General features: G+C 45.4%; 8 protein-coding genes across 8 annotated transcripts; 5 read left to right on the forward strand and 3 right to left on the reverse strand.

Moving 5' to 3' along the window:
- Positions 1 to 69: 69 nt before the first annotated feature.
- VTP01DRAFT_7335 (uncharacterized protein) lies at positions 70 to 751 on the forward strand (the record flags this gene model as incomplete). Its single annotated transcript, XM_069386336.1, has 4 exons — positions 70 to 83; positions 292 to 368; positions 424 to 612; positions 687 to 751. 4 exons carry the CDS (start codon positions 70 to 72, stop codon positions 749 to 751), a joined length of 345 nt encoding a protein of 114 aa, XP_069241801.1.
- A 626-nt stretch (positions 752 to 1,377) lies between these two features.
- VTP01DRAFT_7336 (uncharacterized protein) lies at positions 1,378 to 2,922 on the reverse strand (the record flags this gene model as incomplete). Its single annotated transcript, XM_069386337.1, has 4 exons — positions 1,378 to 2,354; positions 2,435 to 2,592; positions 2,646 to 2,828; positions 2,897 to 2,922. 4 exons carry the CDS (start codon positions 2,920 to 2,922, stop codon positions 1,378 to 1,380), a joined length of 1,344 nt encoding a protein of 447 aa, XP_069241802.1.
- Positions 2,923 to 4,349: 1,427 nt separating this feature from the next.
- Positions 4,350 to 6,443, reverse strand: VTP01DRAFT_7337 (uncharacterized protein; the record flags this gene model as incomplete). Its single annotated transcript, XM_069386338.1, has 8 exons — positions 4,350 to 4,477; positions 4,542 to 4,722; positions 4,784 to 4,921; positions 4,986 to 5,634; positions 5,693 to 5,891; positions 5,954 to 6,118; positions 6,172 to 6,232; positions 6,318 to 6,443. 8 exons carry the CDS (start codon positions 6,441 to 6,443, stop codon positions 4,350 to 4,352), a joined length of 1,647 nt encoding a protein of 548 aa, XP_069241803.1.
- Positions 6,444 to 7,078: 635 nt separating this feature from the next.
- VTP01DRAFT_7338 (uncharacterized protein) lies at positions 7,079 to 7,890 on the forward strand (the record flags this gene model as incomplete). Its single annotated transcript, XM_069386339.1, has 2 exons — positions 7,079 to 7,428; positions 7,503 to 7,890. 2 exons carry the CDS (start codon positions 7,079 to 7,081, stop codon positions 7,888 to 7,890), a joined length of 738 nt encoding a protein of 245 aa, XP_069241804.1.
- A 139-nt stretch (positions 7,891 to 8,029) lies between these two features.
- On the forward strand, positions 8,030 to 10,152 carry VTP01DRAFT_7339 (uncharacterized protein; the record flags this gene model as incomplete). Its single annotated transcript, XM_069386340.1, has 10 exons — positions 8,030 to 8,126; positions 8,198 to 8,250; positions 8,303 to 8,392; positions 8,453 to 8,561; positions 8,617 to 8,759; positions 8,818 to 9,078; positions 9,136 to 9,372; positions 9,427 to 9,665; positions 9,731 to 10,079; positions 10,138 to 10,152. 10 exons carry the CDS (start codon positions 8,030 to 8,032, stop codon positions 10,150 to 10,152), a joined length of 1,593 nt encoding a protein of 530 aa, XP_069241805.1.
- Positions 10,153 to 10,221: 69 nt separating this feature from the next.
- VTP01DRAFT_7340 (uncharacterized protein) lies at positions 10,222 to 11,255 on the reverse strand (the record flags this gene model as incomplete). The annotated part of the gene is made up of 5 exons (XM_069386342.1): positions 10,222 to 10,400; positions 10,466 to 10,587; positions 10,645 to 10,785; positions 10,853 to 10,906; positions 10,978 to 11,255. The coding sequence occupies 5 exons, from the start codon at positions 11,253 to 11,255 to the stop codon at positions 10,222 to 10,224; spliced, it is 774 nt and encodes a 257-aa protein (XP_069241806.1).
- Positions 11,256 to 11,830: 575 nt separating this feature from the next.
- VTP01DRAFT_7341 (uncharacterized protein) lies at positions 11,831 to 15,130 on the forward strand (the record flags this gene model as incomplete). Its single annotated transcript, XM_069386343.1, has 10 exons — positions 11,831 to 11,862; positions 11,936 to 12,076; positions 12,147 to 12,439; positions 12,527 to 12,731; positions 12,807 to 13,333; positions 13,404 to 13,568; positions 13,625 to 13,701; positions 13,760 to 13,873; positions 13,929 to 14,133; positions 14,196 to 15,130. 10 exons carry the CDS (start codon positions 11,831 to 11,833, stop codon positions 15,128 to 15,130), a joined length of 2,694 nt encoding a protein of 897 aa, XP_069241807.1.
- A 298-nt stretch (positions 15,131 to 15,428) lies between these two features.
- Positions 15,429 to 16,912, forward strand: VTP01DRAFT_7342 (uncharacterized protein; the record flags this gene model as incomplete). The annotated part of the gene is made up of 7 exons (XM_069386344.1): positions 15,429 to 15,553; positions 15,626 to 15,777; positions 15,844 to 16,081; positions 16,146 to 16,401; positions 16,463 to 16,624; positions 16,684 to 16,753; positions 16,827 to 16,912. The coding sequence occupies 7 exons, from the start codon at positions 15,429 to 15,431 to the stop codon at positions 16,910 to 16,912; spliced, it is 1,089 nt and encodes a 362-aa protein (XP_069241808.1).
- Between the last annotated feature and the right edge of the window lie 801 nt (positions 16,913 to 17,713).

Below are 17,713 nucleotides of genomic sequence, written 5' to 3' on the forward strand. Positions count from 1 at the left end.
AAGCCGCAGGAAGTGTTCCGCAAGCGGAACTCTCTGCCTGGTGTTCGACACAAAAGATATTGCGAAATAATGAAGTTGGTCAGGTAATTAGTGCAATCTATACCATATTTCCTTAAATTTGGCATTTGAATGCCATCGATGGGGTAGCGATTAGCCTGAGCAATCTCACTGGACTCTTCTGCGTTGATTCGCGTCGCAGTACCAACGGAATGCACACACGCGTCGCCGTAACCCATCTCGCAGCAAAGTGCCCCCTTGATCAATAACCAGAGATTAAACCCGATGGACTAGGTTTTTGATGAAACTCAACAATGAGACGGTTACCGTCGAACTGAAAAACGGCACAGTGGTGCATGGAACAATCACAGGTGAATTAAGAATATAATGCCATTCAACATTACATTGTACTTATTGAAACGGCAGGCGTCGATATGAGCATGAACACACACTTGAAGACCGTAAAAATGACAGTAAAAAACCGAGACCCTCAGAGTCTAGATTCACTCAGTATTCGAGGCAACAATATTCGATGTGTCATTCTGCCAGACAGTTTACCACTTGATACTTTGCTCATCGACGATACACCGAAGTCAAAATCCAAGAAGAAGGAAGGTAACTATCAGATACATGCATATATATATATGAAAATTGCTTGTAAACTTGAATTTATTGACATTATGTTCTAGCACCTGCTGGTCGTGGCCGTGGTCGTGGCATGCGTGGTCGTGGAAGAGCTAGAGGTCGACGCTAAACAACTCACATCATCATCTTTCTCTTCTATTTCTTTTTTTTTCTTTGACGAGCACTTTTCCCTGTCACCTGGAGGAATAAAAGCAGAAACACAGATTACCGACCATGCATACTGCGTAGACCTGAAATGAGCATATCGTCAATTGGGTGGGATGACAGATTAATGTTAACTGATATGGCATATTGAGTTGAATTAGTATACACAACTTTAGATGACAGCAACAATCAAGGAAATGAGCACGTTCCCAGTGCATCGCTGACCTAGCCCCTTGGAGGAATTATGAAATGCAGTGCAGATCAACTAGTATTATTATCCCTTTGAATATGTGTGATGAAGTTGTAAATTTAAATAGAAGAGATTACTTGTCAGTATTATTATATTATATTGTGAGCATTATTAAAGAACCTGGACGCGCAGGCCACAGTGTATTACGTGAATGGGAGTGCTAAAACTAAATCGGTACTCGAATGTGTTATGTGAGGACGGATGTAAGAGCGAGGGTGTGTGAGAGATGTATAGGAGGAAGATAAAAAATGGTGGTACTGGCAGCAAGAATCACGCTGCAGAAAGAAAAACAAACAAGTGGAGGAGGAATGAATTTGTACATTAAGATTAGGGATGGATTATCACGCTCTAGCCTGCTGAGCGTGGTCCATGGAGTGAGTATGTGGCAAAGAGCCCGCGCTATGGTGCCTGCTGGTATGGTAACGCTTGGAAGAATGGCCTTGCACACGTTCGTGGCGACGGAGAGCATCCATCCTTGTAAACTTTTTGCCACATTGAGTGCAATAGCAGAAAGGTCTGTTCTTGAGATGGATGGACTGGTGTCTTGACAGGTCATAAGATCTGCGGAACGTCTGACCGCACTTACGCTTTGTTGCTGGATCAACAATGTGCTCACACAGAAATTGGCCAGGAGACTTGCCGGACTTGGCAGATCGAGAGGATTGTCTTCTGGAGCGCATAGCGGCCAAGGGCGGTGCCATACCCGTCGAGGACGAGGATGGAGAAGGAGAAGATGATGCGCCCCCAGAGCAAGGTGTCTGTGGGGGAGTGCGGGGCTCTGTAGGATAAATTGTGAAAGAGGGGCGGGAGTTTCGGTGAATGGGAGCTAGTTCAGCGCTGTCTGGCATCGAGGCAGTCAGAGATGATATGGCCGGCAGTTTGACAGTGTTTGGAGCAGATTGTCTCATGGTGCAAGGCGGTGAAGGTGGAGCTGTGGATGGTCGACGGATATCAAGAGGATGCACAATGCTCGACGTATCATAAAGCGAAGGCCTGTGCGGCAGAGGTAACGGCGATTGGCTGTAATGGTGATACGGGCCACAGTGCTCTGCCGAAGCAGCTCTTTGTTTCTTTGGTGTGATTGGTTCATCAAAGGACACTCCAGAATCTTTACGTATCGTGCAGTTGCTATCATCACCATCAATGTCCATAGGCTCTGGGCTATATTGAGCGCTGTGCCGGTAACCAGGGATGCCTTCGCTGAGAGAGACGGAGAGACGAGGTTGGGTTTGCATTTCCGAGGTGGATACCGGTGACCACCTGAGGACAGTCGGCTTGATAACCGGAACATCGTCTGAGGACCAGTGATGATGACGACCTATATCATGTATACAAGTGTTGGTAGGTCGGAAACAAACATTACCAGGAGTATCCATTTATCGAATATTATCAACGTACCGATCGGCTCTACTGGACTTGCACGTCGGAATGCATAACCTGGAGGCGACAATGTCCGAGCACGTTTGCGCAGCAATACGAGCTCAAAGTAATGACGCTCTGCACTTGACTTTAGCGCATCCACAAGAGACTGATCATCATGCAGAATTATATGACTGCTGCGGTATGTGGACTCTGTGTCCAATGCAATGTTATATTCATTCAGATCTACCTCCTAGCAACCTCTCTGGTTAGCAGCAAGTAAGGGATAATAAACAGGTCAGAAAATCGGATACTTGCCTTGGTAGAAACAGCAAGCCGGATCTTATCAAGGAGTTCGTTGAATCTAGGTTCCTTGCCTTGATAAATGCAAAGATGCAAAGGGAAGCTGTATGATTTGTCTTCCACTCGGACTCTGTCGAATACCAAATTGATAAGAAATGCTTGCAAAGATGGCATGCATCTGCAATGTATGTAGCTTACCTGAACCGATAAATAGTCTTGTACATTAGTGCGGGTATCTATCGAGTATTAAGACCAGATGTATATAGAGAAAAGAACGGCTGGGGGTGTGAAAAGATTGATTGATATATGAATACGACGGAATTAAATTAGATACGGCAATAGATATAGTAGACGAATGGTGCCGAGAACCAGAAGAAGAAAACGAGAGGAAAAGGTAAACGGGGAGGAAATGATTGTGATAATTTATAGGTTTTATAAGCGACTCCAAAGGGGTGGCAAAGATGAAAAGCGCAACAGCTGCTGCCTAACCCTGTTGTTCATCAAGCGGACTCGCCCCCAAAAGAGTCCAAGCCCGTCCCCCGTTGTGTTCTAAAACTAGAGGGTTACATTGTGGGTAACCAAGTGGCTTCTCTGTCTCTGATTGAGGCACACTCTCTCTTTCTTCTCTGCCTGCCTGCGTGTCTGCGTGTGTGTACTTTTCATCACCCCACTGAACCCGAAAAAAGAACAAAAGTCTCCCTTTGCATGTGGCCTTTAGAAACGTGGGTTCTCCCTTTCAGCATCCACACTGTCTTTTTCTTTTTCAGGCCATCTCTGCTCCTATACCGTACATTCGGGCTCTCGTCAAGTTGCTGTCTTTGACTTCTTGCCACACCTTTTTATCTGCAACGCCTCCCTTATTTCCTCGTTTCCTCACTCGATCCAAAACACACACACACTTTCTCTCGCCGCACTGCACTGTTGCAAACATCATGGGATGGATAGGGTAGGGTCCTGACTCGGACGCACACAACCTTCTCCTGTTGGATGTCCTGTTCTATCTTTCTCTTGTGATCTGCTAAAGTTACCATGAAAATGTGTGATATTTTTGACAAAAGGTTTCAATCCCCTCCTCCACATCTCCTTTTCGGTACATTGGATCGTGAACAATGCACATCATTGAACCTTGTCATTAGCGGACCTCAGCGCAACTTTTGCCCGCCAGATCACCCAGTTCCGCCTGTGCATAGAGTTGCAAAGTTTTCATCTATGATCATCGCTAACGTGGCTTCTAATTAAAAAACAAACAAACAGCGGATCTTGCATCTTAAATGATGCGTCAAGGAGCGCAGGGAGACTTGAAAAAATAGTATCGATATTTACAGACTTTTTTTTGCGGATCAAGCAGGTTCTTTTTTCCTTTGCTCCTCAATGGAGAGGGATTGGATGATAGGGAATCCAGGTGCCTACATTTGCACGCGTAATCACTCGCCCTCGATCTCTGGCTACTTTTGGGACTGTCGTGGAACTTTGTTGCTTCTCTCTTACTGTGTTCCCTTAAGATCTCCTGACGATGCTACGCCCGTACCCTGCATGAACCTTTCCATAAACTTACTCTCACAGGGACTCGATATATGAAAAGTGTGTAACAAGCAGCAGGGTACATGCAGAAAAAAAACCCGAACAAGGGTACGCTTTACTATTGGTACTTTTAAGCTTCATCGGCATTTGTGGTAATAACATCGTCGATCTTTAAGATCATCTTGACGAGCTGAGTGGCTAGAAGGAATTGCTGGCGCTTGGAAATCAATGGGTCGTATACATGCTGTTCTTTCATATCTAGAATGGAGTAAACAAGTAAGAATCAGGTAACATGCTCTCATCTGATGCTGCAAACACTCACCGTTAGAATCTCGGTGCAAGCAATCGATACCCAGACGGGGGTTGCCTGTAGTTGCTTGCTGTGCCTTGACTTCTGCCAATGTCTCAATGGGTGACAAACCAGAGTTCTCTGCAAGAGCAAGAGGAGTAGCATCCAGGGCATCTGCAAAGGCGCGCATGGCATATTGCTCAATTGTGGAGATCTACGAAAACATTGGTTTTTAGGCTCTGGTATCCTTCACGAACGCGGCAGTAACTCCGTACCTCGTCTGCAACCTTGGCAACTGCCAAAGAACAGCTAATTTCAGCAGCACCGCCACCATATACAACACGGTTATCGCGAACAAGGTTGCGAACAGCACAAATTGCATCGTGCAAAGAACGCTTGGCTTCATCAATAATCTATGTTGAATTACAATCCGGTAAGTGATACAACTTCGCACTTTCAGACCGAGATTTGACATACCATTTTGTTACCACCTCGAACGAACACAGTCACTGCTCTGCTGTTTGCACATTCTTCAATAACCAACATTCTATCCTTGGTGGTGCCAAAGGTCAATTCTCTAACAAGGCCAGCCGTGCCAAGCTTTTCAGGTGACAAGTCTTCGAACCGCGGTACAATTCGTCCATTTGTAGCGATAGCAATAAGTTCAATTTCTGGACCGCCAACCCAACGAACAGCTGGGAGGTTGTTTTGTAGCAGCAAGTGGTTTGCTTCATCATCAAAACCCCATTGGCAGATAACAAGATTGGCACCAGAATCCTTGACTTGCTTGATCATATCTTCGAATTTCTGTCGTTCATATTCTTGCAACTTTTTGTATTCCTCGACGGATGTAATGTCCAACTTGTGCTTGGTCTTGGGACGCGGTGGTTCAAATGCACACGTCAGAATGGCAAGCTTAGCATCACGCACTTCGCGGGGCATTTGAGGGTGCGACATATCCTTGTCGACAACAACACCGTGTACCAAAGTGGTATCTTCGAGGGAACCTCCGACCTTACCATCGACCTTGATAAGTTCAAAGTCAACGTCCTTTCTTTGCAGATCAGCAACTGAGAGCACAGCGTTTACTGCAATGTCAGCAAACTGCTCGTGACATTTCGAGACACTATGTGCATCCATATAAGAAAACTGCAATCGCTCGGTGTGTCATCCTTGATCCTTACATTTTGCTGCCCAAACTAGTCATGGCCGTCTTTTTGAGGTTTGCTACGTTATCTTTGCTGAATTCAATAGTGTCAGAGATTTTATCCAGATGAGCAACGGCAACGTTGCAAGCTCGCTCGAAACCATCCGCAATACGGATAGGATGGATACCACGGTCTAGAAGTTGCTCGCATTGCTCAAGCAAAGCACCGGCGAGGACTAGAAGAATATACATCAGCAAGAGATTCTAGTATTCCATATTAACTTCAATGGTAACTTACCGACAACGCCAGTTGTGCCATCACCAATTTCATCGTCCTGACTCTTTGAAAGCTGCACAAGGAGCTTTGCAATTTGGTGCTCTACATGCATCTGATCGAGAATGGTTGCTCCGTCGTTTGTAACGGTAATGTCTCCATCTGGGGAGATTAAAATCTTGTCGAGACCTTTCCAGCTGGTTAGTATCCAAAGTGATCTACAAGCTTCATCTAGGCTATACCTCGAGGACCCAACGAAGTTCGGATAATGTTTGACACAGTTTTCGCTGCAAGAATATGGGACTACAGAAATGGGAGACATCTGTTAGATGCTCTTACTCATTCTTTGCGGACAATATTTGCAAGCAAGATGATCTAAGGCACTTACGCGAATGGCCTCGATTCCCGAGAGTCTGGACTTCTTTTGACCTTCGCGAACAATAATGAAGGGACGTCCGTATTCGTCAGTCGCATATACAGCCGAGTTGGGATCGATGTTGGCAGGGGCAGCCATTCTGTATAGATTAAAGTTGTAAGCTGTCAAACGAGCGTGTGCGCGTTCTTTTTCCAGCAACAGGTGGTCGGAGGTTGTCAAAAAAATTGTGAATCACAAGTATGCCCGCCGTCTCCAACGTATGCACTGTCTATGTACACGATTACAACAGTAATGTAATGTATTAGAAGATATAGTCAAAATAAACATGATCCTAGAGAGATCTAGTAACACACTGCATTTCTTTGTTAAAAATACTGGAAACTGTGTTAACCGTGACGACGTTCGCGGCTCAACATTACATGAAAAGCGCGCAATCAATCATTGATCTTTTAATTTTGTCTAAAGCATGTTCTTTTGATCCTGTTACGTTGCAAACGCTGCTGGACCGGTTAGCTGTCCAGTACATGCTTCGAACGCCAGGGGTTAGTGGTCCCCTGCTCGGCCGACCGTGGCAATTGCTTGGATTTCTTCTACTTTCCTTCATTTTCTTTCCTTTTATTTATTGTTCCCTTGTTATTAAAATGCAATGCGGACCACACTCTCTAGCTAGATCCGAGAAGGGAATATTTCCAGCTGCAAATGCTCGGTTGCTACCAACGACGCCGCAAATAAGTACCAGCGTAAAACAAGCGGAGGAGCAGGGTTATACCCACATGCGCAACGAAGACAATATCGGCACCGCTTCCTATGATGATATTACTCAGAATTTGTTACCGCCAAGACTTAAGCGACGGCTTGAAAAGGAAAAGGAGCTCATTGCTTCCTACGGTGCCATCCGAGTCAAAGAATACGTCCCTCAACGCGTGAATGCAATTGAGGTACTACAGTCTCCTCCGCCACCACCATATGCAGTCATCGATCATCTGTTGAAACCTCAGCCGGCCGACGACGTTGATTCTGAGCCATTGCCTCCATATTCTTGTAGCATACATAAGTCTGGCATGGTTTCCATCAAGCAAGAGTGCGGGAAGAACGGCGGAGTGAGTATGGATAGGTCTTGGAAGTAAGTACACAGACAAAATAGTCAGAAGTTAACCAAAAGCAGGCAGCGTGAATAACATTTTGTATGCTATGCAGGAAATGTCACTTGGAACTTTGGGGTACCCTTCTCTGTATAAATATTAGCCAAAAGAACCGCCAGCGGTCTTGCCAGCTTTCTATGCAGGGTGTTCAAGCAGGAGTGGCGCTTGACTACAAAAAGTATCGAAACGTGCTACGTATCCGGATGCCCGATGGACGACGACTGCTGTTAAGAGCCTCAAGCGATACAGACATGATATCATGGATTGAACACTTGCAAGCATCAGCTAATATTAGCCGCGACTTTGATGTTTGCGGCATGCCGCGGTTCCTCACAGTAGCTAGAAGCACTGATCGTCTGCAAGGAACCATTGTCAATCTATCACTTAGCACTGGATGTAGAACGCTAGTTTCTGTATGCGGTCCTCATACTACCATTCGATAATAATAATAAATAGAGAGACTGGAGAGGAAAGGCATGGAAAACACGAGCCACTAAGCGGCCCCGCTCCGGCAACCAGCCGGGAGCTGAATTTTTTCCATTTGACGCGTGCTAGGAGACCAACTTCATCTCAAAAACTTTCATGACCGAGGTAGCAAAGCCGTCCAACAACAAAACTAGCTTTCAGGACAAAGACAAGCCCACCGAGGTTCGCTTGAGCAATATTGTCGCCGCCAAAGGTATTGTCATCTCGAACAACTTCTTTCAATCGGCCCCTGATTTTGACATTTGTTCATCGCATGAACTCTAGCTGTTGGCGATGCCATCCGTACCTCGCTCGGTCCACGTGGTATGGACAAGATGGTAATTACTTGTGCCTCGAAATCGTCGAATTTGAACTCACAACATCAAGTAGATTCAAACTGGAAATGGCGAGGTTGTCATCACCAACGATGGTGCAACGATCTTGAAGCACATGGCCGTTCTGCATCCAGCTGCAAAAATGGTATGTAACTCATCTTTCAGTACTGAGTCTGTAAAGCATTGACACTCGAGAAACGTCTAGCTCGTCGATCTGTCGGCAGCCCAAGATGTCGAAGCTGGTGATGGCACAACCTCCGTGGTTGTCTTGTGTAGTTCCTTACTCGCAGCCGCCGAAAAAATGCTCAACAAGGGTAGATATGATGTAGATAGCTTTATTGGAGAGATCAAGTATTTACTTGTTTGTAGGCATTCATCCCACCACCATTGCCGAATCCTTCCAACGTGCTGCGCAGAAAGCCGTCGAATTCTTATCCGACATGGCCACACCCATCGATTTATCCGACCGAGAATCCTTGCTTCGTGCTGCCTCTACTTCGCTAAACTCAAAGGTCGGCAATTGAACGTATTCTCGACCGATATATGTCTTTAACGCTTAGCATCCTACAGATCGTCTCGCAGTATTCTTCTCTTCTCGCTCCCATTGCAGTTGACGCTGTGCTTCGCGTGATTGATCCAGCAGTGTCTGATAATGTCAATCTCAAGGATGTGCGCGTCGTAAAGAAAGTTGGCGGAACTATTGATGATACCGAATTGGTGGATGGCCTCGTGTTGAACCAAAATGTCGTAACAAGCGCTGGCGGTCCCACTCGCATGGAAAAGGCCAAAATTGGTTTGATCCAATTCCAGCTCTCACCACCAAAACCAGATGTAAGGAGTACCTGAAACTGTACAAAGAAGAGGATATCTCTGACCGGAGCTTCATAGATGGAGAACCAAATTGTTGTTAATGACTATCGACAGATGGATAAGATCTTGAAGGAAGAACGTCAATATCTCTTGAACATGTGCAAAAAGATCAAAAAGTCTGGATGCAATGTTCTTCTTATTCAGAAGTCTATTCTGCGCGATGCGGTCAATGAACTGTCGCTTCACTTTTTGGCCAAGCTGAAGATTATGGTTGTTAAAGATATTGAGCGGGACGAGATAGAATTCATTGCCAAGGTATGCAGATTCTATATTGCAAAAGAGGTGTTCCTAATCTAATGAATTATATAGTCCCTTGGCTGCAAACCTGTTGCCGATATCGAATCATTCACAGATGACAAACTCGGATACGCTGATCTTATTGAAGAAACAGAGTCTTCTGGCTCCCGCATTGTCAGAGTCACTGGCATGAAGCATGCTGGCAAGACAGTATCTGTCCTCTGCAGAGGTGCTAACTCGCTTGTCTTGGAAGAATCTCATCGATCACTGCACGATGCACTTTGTGTAGTGCGATGTCTCGTAAAGAAAAAGTAAGTTAACTTTCAAGTGACTGAGAAGAAGAGAAGGAAGACTTATCCTGATCTTTCATTTCTAGGGCTCTAATTGCTGGCGGCGGTGCCCCAGAGATCGAGGTCTCTCAGCGACTGATGGAGCATGCAAAGACACTGAAGGGCATGGAGCAATACTGTTTTCAGGCATTTGCTGAAGCATTGGAGATCGTACCGACAACTTTGGCAGAAAACGCTGGTTTGAATCCTATTTCAATCGTCACTGAATTGCGTAACAGACATGCATTGGGAGAGAAGACCGCCGGTATCAACGTCAAGAAGGGCACCGTTACTAATATCCTGGAGGAAAACGTTATTCAACCTTTGTTGGTTTCAACCAGTGCGATCGAGTTAGCAGCAGAGACCGTCAAGATGATTTTGAAGATTGATGATTTGGTAAGAACTAGATAATACACGATGATGCATCCAAACCAATGACCAATTATCGTATTAGGTTCAAAGTCGATAAGCATTCTCTTTCAAAGAATAAAAGTAATAATTTACGTTTTCAAAAAGAAAGAATTGTCTATTGTGACGATTATTCGCGATACTCTGCCAATACATCTTCGTCCCAACTGACAAAGGTGCCGGAGAGGTTCTTTGGTGCCTTTGCTGCCAAAGCCGCAATGACATAGCCAGGCTGATCAGGATGGATCAGCTTGCCACTCTTGTGCAAATCTACAAATTTCTGGTGGTCTTCCTTCATGGCCTCCAAACCTATGTGATATCATGTTAGGATGATGGATGAAAGAGGTAGACATCATGTATTGAGTATAACGAACCATTGCTGCGCAGTAAAACCTGCATATCAGTATCGACGACGCCAGGTCTCAAAGCAATAGAAGTAACATCGGGTTCCTCAACAGACAAGGTAGATGCCAAATGGTTCAAGGCAGCCTTGGAACTAGAGCATCCCAACTTAGAAAACGATAAATTTGGTAAAATACTCAGTGTCACTTACGAGCCATAGGCACCCCAGCCGCGGTATCCTTTAGAAGCAGCGCCTGAGGAAATCATGATGATGGAACCTTTGCTCTTTCGAAGTTGAGGCAATGCCTCCTGGACAAGAGTAATGATGGAAAAGAAGTTGACATCAAACAAACTATAAAGATTGAAAATATACAATTATTGTCATGCCCGCTTTCAATTGATTCAATGGAAATGCATACCGCTTCCAACCTTGAACTAGACCATCTGCAACAGATGCAATAGGTTCCAAGACACTAGCATTTCGTATGCATAAGGTTTTTTTCCTGCCGCACAAGACACATGTGCGTGTTTTATTCTACTTTACCCAGCGTTGGCGATCACACCGTCAAGTTGACCCCACTTGTCAACAGCGCGGTTGACAGCGTGTCTAGGTAGCGATTCCTCAGTGACATCGCCTTTGAGCACCTCGAGAGATGATTCTTTGCCAAGTTTAGCTGCTTCGGCGCGTAGTTCCTCTAAGAGCTCTCCGCTTCGGGCAACTGCGACCACTCGAGCATTGAACTTGAGCAAGGACTGGAGGACAACAGCCTTGCCGATACCACGAGAAGCACCGGTGACAATGAAAACAGGGGAGTTCGCCATAATTTCAAGTCAACAACAGTGAACAGGTGCCACCCATTGACGCGTACCAATGGGCAGGGTGCGCACACACTCCGAATCCGAGAATTCTCGAAACACCAACTTTCGCGCAGTCAACCCGAGGGTCCGAGCAGAGATGTATAAGACGTAATTATACGGAACGAATGAGAGTGGCTCCTGCTTGTATTTCTCAAAGAGCATGTAAATCTGATGGCTTCTATCGAGACTTTGGAAGAAGGAGCACTGAGCCTTCGACGCGGCGACGTAATAGTAAATGAAGTGCATGTGATGTCCTACCTTATTATACCATCGGCACCGAGGCAAAGGCTTGTGATCTAACCGTTCCATGCTAACCCCTGGCTGTGTTTTTGCTTGGCCGCCTCGCATCAAAAATTTAGCGAATCGTATGCGTCAGGCACGGTGGCCATTGCGAGGTAAACCAAATGAGCGTGCAGGCAGCCTGAAACAAACGCACATTTTTTCAGCTGGGTTCGAAAGCTGCATTTGATTGCATTGTTACAACTCCCTCCTGCCCAATTTTTTTACTCTTTTTCTTTTCACCATCTTCGCCAAAAACAATGGCGGACAGTACTCGCAATGACCAACTGAAGTAATTTTTCATCTGATCTTAGAGCCATCCTAGTTTGGTCTTATCTTAACGATGCGTTTTGGGTCGTTTTCAGTGCCGATCCTTCAATAAGTACATTTACATCGGCCCTGTGGTTCAACGCGGCCATAGCTGTTGGATGCTACAGCACGTTCACCATATTGCGCCATTTTCGACCAGAAGTGTATGCGCCGCGGTCGTATCTCGTTGATAAAGAGTAAATACAATGATTTAAACTTTGTATATTGCTGATTACGTTTGCTCATTGATACTGTTACACATTATAGACGTCAACCGCCGCCTTTACCAAAAGGATTTCTAATGTGGATCCTTACACTATTGCGAATACCAGACGTGGAGCTGATCCGCATCATGGGCCTGGACAAGTTCATGGTTCTCAAATTTTTGCGGATGGGCATAGTGGTTTTCACGCTATACATGCTTGTAGCCATACCCATCCTTATCCCTGTCAACGTGATCAACCAGCGTAACTCTGCGGGTCTCAACGTCATGACGATGGGCAATATCAAGGATGCATCCCGTACCTGGGCCCATCTAGTCTTATCTGTGCTGCTGACCGGTAAGAGGATCCTTTCTATAAAAATTTTTTTACCCTGATCTAATTTGCTTATTTGCCTTTTTCTCTCCCTTGAATCCAATCGATCAGCGGGTGTCATTTTTTACACGTTCTACGAAACCAGAAGATTTCTCAACCTTCGACGGGCATTTTTGCTTCGGCCGGAGTATGCAAACTCTGTCACGGCTCGCACACTCTACGTGCCTTCTATTCCAAAATCTGTAAACAACGTGCAGGACTTGGCAAAGATTTTTAGCAAGTTTCCCGGTGGTATCAGACGGATATGGCTAACAAGGTATGAGTTTCATCTTTGGCTTTTGACGGAGGAGTTCTGCGTGACACACGGAGCGACGTCTGATTTTGGAAATAGAAACACAAAAGATTTGCCTGATCTTGTGGCGGAGAGAGCTAAAAATGTGCAAGGTCTTGAAGGCGCTGTTACGAGCGCAATCAAAGACTCGTACAAACATTATGCAAAGGCTGGGCAGCAAATGGAAGAAGGTCGCACGCTTATCCCTGAAAAATTACGCCCTACGCATCGTGTCTCACCACTGCCTATCGGTATCCCGTTCGTTGGCCGTAAAGTTGACTCCATTGCCTACTATCGCGACGAAATCCAGGAGCTCAATGAGAAGATCAGTCAGAAGCAAGGAAACGCCGAAGACTTTAACCAGTACAGCTCGGCATTTATCGAGTTCAATCAGCAAATAGCTGCTCACATGGCTGCGCAGTGCGTCCTTCATTCGCAAGAGCTGCAGATGACACCACGATACGTGCAGATTGCTCCCACAGATATCATTTGGGAAAACATGAATATCAACTCTTACGAACGCCTTGTCCGTCGTGGCATTAGCTTGACGATCACTACAGCTATTGTCATCTTTTGGGCTATTCCTGGTAAAATTAACAAATTCATTCAATCTGCATAGTTGCTTTCTTTGCTCACGCTTCATTTGTTTGTCTCTAGTCACTTTTGTGCAGGGTGTCTCTAGCATTCAAGCACTTAGCAAGGTGCTACCGTTCCTGGAACCTTTGAACAACTTGCCGTCAACAGCGATTGGTATAATCCAGGGTATTTTGCCCGCTGTTGCTTTGGCTATTCTTGTTGCATTGGTTCCCATCATATTCCGACGTACGTAAATCACTTCTATGCAAGCATTGTGCAGAAACTCATGGCTCCTCATATAGTTCTCTCAACCCATGAGGGTATTCCACAAAAATCCAGCGTGGACCTTTCCGTTTTGCATAAATACTTCTTCTTCATGGTGAGTTTCCGATATGTTTACGCTACATTGCAACGGAACTCACAGCCTATTTTTCTAGTTTGTCGATGTTGTTCTCATTTCCACAATTGCTGGTGGTATTGCTCAAACTTTTGAGCAACTAAAGAACAACCCATTAAGCGTTATCAATACCTTGTCCGAGAATTTGCCAAAGGTATTGTGAAAATTTATTTATATATTGTCGATAAGATTGCTCATGTGAACTGCAGGCCAGTACCTTCTTTATCACCTATGTTCTCTTGCAATCTCTCAATTCGACCGGGCAAGCCATGCTACAAGCTGTTCCTTTGGTGCTTTCTTACGTTTTCCCGTTGCTTAAAAAGACACCGAGAGATATCTACAGTTTGAAGGCAACGTGTCCTGTCATTAACTTGGGCACATTGATACCAACTCACACTGTAATTTTCGTCCTGGGTATGCTGCTTGCTTTCTCTCAAAAAATCCAAATCATATTTCTAATTATCTCTTCGTTGCAGGTCTGGAATACTCGACGATTGCGCCACTTATCTTGCCGTTTGTTTGTCTCTTTTTCTACCTGTCTTATTTTGTGTACCTGTACCAGTTTCTGTACGTCTACGAAATGGAATACGAGAGCGGCGGTCTGGCGTTCCCTCGTGCTATCCGACATGTATACATTGGTATGTTTACATGGCAGCTGACAATGATCGGTCTTTTCGCTGTGCAGCAAGGAGCCATTGGACAGCTGGTCATCATGATCATCACTTTGATCGTGAGCTGCTTCGCTCTTGCATTGTACGACAAGGCTTTCCGACCGCTGTTCAAGTATCTTCCTATCCAGGAAACAGAGGAGGTTGAGGAGCTCAAGGCTAAATTGAGCCGCGACAGCAACGGTCTTGACAAGAAAGCCAGTGTTACCGAGAATGTTGATCAGAATTCTGTAAGCTCTACTCCAAGCAAGCAGATGGAAGTTCTTGAGCGAGCTGACAGTCGGGTCGGATTGCTGGACGCTTACGAAGCCAGACAACAACTACGACACCGATTCCATCAGAGCGAAGCCGAGAGTGCTGCTGGTGGTGGATCTTCGCACCCCAAGGCAGACACCGATGCACTTCGCATGATTTACGATGTTGAGTATTACATGCACCCGTCCCTGTATCAAACTCAGCCGACAGTGTGGTTACCTGAAGATGATATGGGTATCACCCGCCACGAGATGGATGAACTCAAGGAGCGCAAGATCCAGACCAGTTGCTACGGTGCTCGTGCAGAGCATGCAGGCAAATCCGGACAAAAGGCCAAGATTATCGTGGATCAAGAAAAGATTATCAACGGACGTAAGGGTGTTCCGGGAGAATTACCTGGCTTCGGTCCATTTACCACCGTCAACGACAATGTTCGCGTATTTATCGATAGCTACAACCTTGTGGAGGCTATGGCTATGAACATCTAGTCTCACTGTCATACACAATTTTTGTGTGCCTTGCCATTTCTTTTTCTTTCCATCTATCTTTCTAGCATTTATCCCAAGATGCTTTGTTCAGTGATTTGCATAGTAGTTCTAAAATAATAACCTTAATACATAATTATCCGCATAATAACCCTAGTGCGTTCTCTTTTGTTTTAGCTCTTTGATTTACCCGTGCTGTCCAGTGAAGCGGCGATTTTTTCCCACCGAAACCATTTATTCTTTATCTCGCTCGCCCTGAATCCACTTTCTTTCTCCAGGACATACGCACGCACAGACAACCATGTTTACGTTGGATGACTTTGAAGATTATGCAAAGCAGCACCTAGCACCGGGTGCCTTTGGATATTACAGCTCTGGATCTGATGCAGAGTCCACCCTGCGCCGCAACCGCGAAGCATTTGACCGGTAACATTGACGTTCAATTCTTTTGAACCGAGAGATACGCACGAAGATTAATGATATGTGAATGTATAACAGTGTCCTTATTCGACCGAAGATCCTGGTCAATGTGGAAAAGGTGCAGACGGCGACTACCATCCTAGGCCACAAGCTGAGGTCTCCGATCTGTGTCGCGCCCACGGCTTTCCACGGTATGGCTCACCACGACGGTGAAAAGGCCAGCGTGGCAGGTGAGTATACAAAGAAGATATATATAGCATTTGCTTGCCCCTGCATATCTCAACACAGATATATAGCTACCGTTGCCAATGGTAATGTGTTCTGCCTGTCCACCAACAGCAATTATGGCATGGATGCAGTGTCCGCCGCTGCTCGCAAAGCTGCCAAAGACCCGTTCCTGTGGTTCCAACTGTACATGTCGCGGGACAAGGAGCTGATGCTCAAGATGGTTCGCAAGTGCGAATCTTCAGGATACAAGGCGCTCGTCGTGACCACCGACAGACCAAGACTTGGTAGAAAGCTGGTGATTATGAGGTTGGTTTTCGCCGCTGCCTGTTTTTGGTAATGCTCGCAAAAAGCCAAACAAGAAAAACTTTAGGAGCGGATTTACTTTACCCCGGCATCTGCAACGAGGCAACTTTGAGGAAGACAGCGAGGAAGATCACTTTAACGGTGAAATGTATCCCGGAATGACGTGGAAAGACATCGCCTGGCTCAAGACTATAACGGAGCTCCCGATTATCATCAAGGGTATATTCCGAGAGGAGGACGCAAGAATGGCCGTGCAGCAAGGTGTTGATGGCATCATTGTATCCAACCACGGCGGTCGGCAGTTAGACTCTTGTCCAGCATCTGCAAGTATACAAGCCTAAGCCTGGGGAAAAGAATTGCATGATTAACATCCTAAACTGATAGCTCGAAGTGCTGCCGGAAATTGTACGTGCCTGCCGAGGCACCAAAGTCGAAATATACTTTGATGGAGGAGTACGACGTGGCACAGATGTGTTCAAGGCTCTCGCAATGGGTGCCAAAGCTGTCTTTGTCGGTCGACCTGTCCTCTGGGGCTTGGCATATAGAGTAAGTCTTCAATATTTCATCGAGACTAGCTACTTACGAAATGTTTTTGTTTCTTGGAGGGCGAGAGTGGAGTCAAGCAGGTGCTGAATCTCCTGCAACACGAGTTCCAACTTACCATGGCGCTGGCAGGTACGTGAATACACAACCGGTTGGCGCGTCGCATCCCACTAATGGAGTTAATCACCAATTGTGTTTCTAATAGGATGCACAAAGATTGAGGATATCGACATTAGTTTCCTCATACCTCACGAAGATCTTTCTTTCACGCGTTCATTGCATAAATTGTAAGATATGATTAATAAATTTGAAACGGATGCTACTACGGCTTGACCTCTGCGGATCGGTACCATGGTAACACAGCCATTGTGTGTTGTTATGCGGAGCGAAGGTCCAGAAAATAAAACCAAGTTAACCTAAAAATATTGTCATTTTCTCTTGCATATATGAGATCTTAGAAGCAGAGTTTGAGCGGATTATCGGAAACACCTCAGGGATTTGGAATTTGGTTGAGATTCGCTGCGAATTCAAGTATGGCGTCTAGCAGACTACAAATAAAATGCCCACAGTGAACTTTCAGGAAAGCTGCCATCCCTTTATCAACTACATTTAGATAGATTGAAGAGTCGAAAAGACTCGGTATTTGGGAAACCAATCTCGTGATATAATCTGTCAAGTGGAATGACGTTGTTGGCAAGGTTGAACAAAGAAATGCGACGAGATCATTTCTGGTCGTAGGGTGCTACGCTGTGCCACGCGCTCCGAGCACCGTATATGATGGACTTTGGTAAATACAGTCCTTAGGGCTTGCAATGATATACTATCTGTCAGTTGTTTTCAGTACGAATGATAGTTTGAGATATTTTAATCGGTTTTTGGAAAACAAGCAGGAGGGAAGCTTTAATGTAACAGCTCTGTTGACGATATATCGATACATGAAATACGGATATGTGGATGCGAGAGGAATGTGCAAAATAAAAATAAAAAGACACAGACGAAGAGAAACGGTATGATCGATGGTGGCAATGGGAGGCGAGAGGTTACTTATATACAAGACGGTAGTTACTGAAATACGACACAGAGAGGGATATA

This window comes from Rhizomucor pusillus, assembly GCF_041956525.1.
Source record: "Rhizomucor pusillus strain CBS 183.67 unplaced genomic scaffold VTP01scaffold_4, whole genome shotgun sequence".
In the NCBI taxonomy this organism is placed as follows: domain Eukaryota; kingdom Fungi; phylum Mucoromycota; class Mucoromycetes; order Mucorales; family Lichtheimiaceae; genus Rhizomucor; species Rhizomucor pusillus.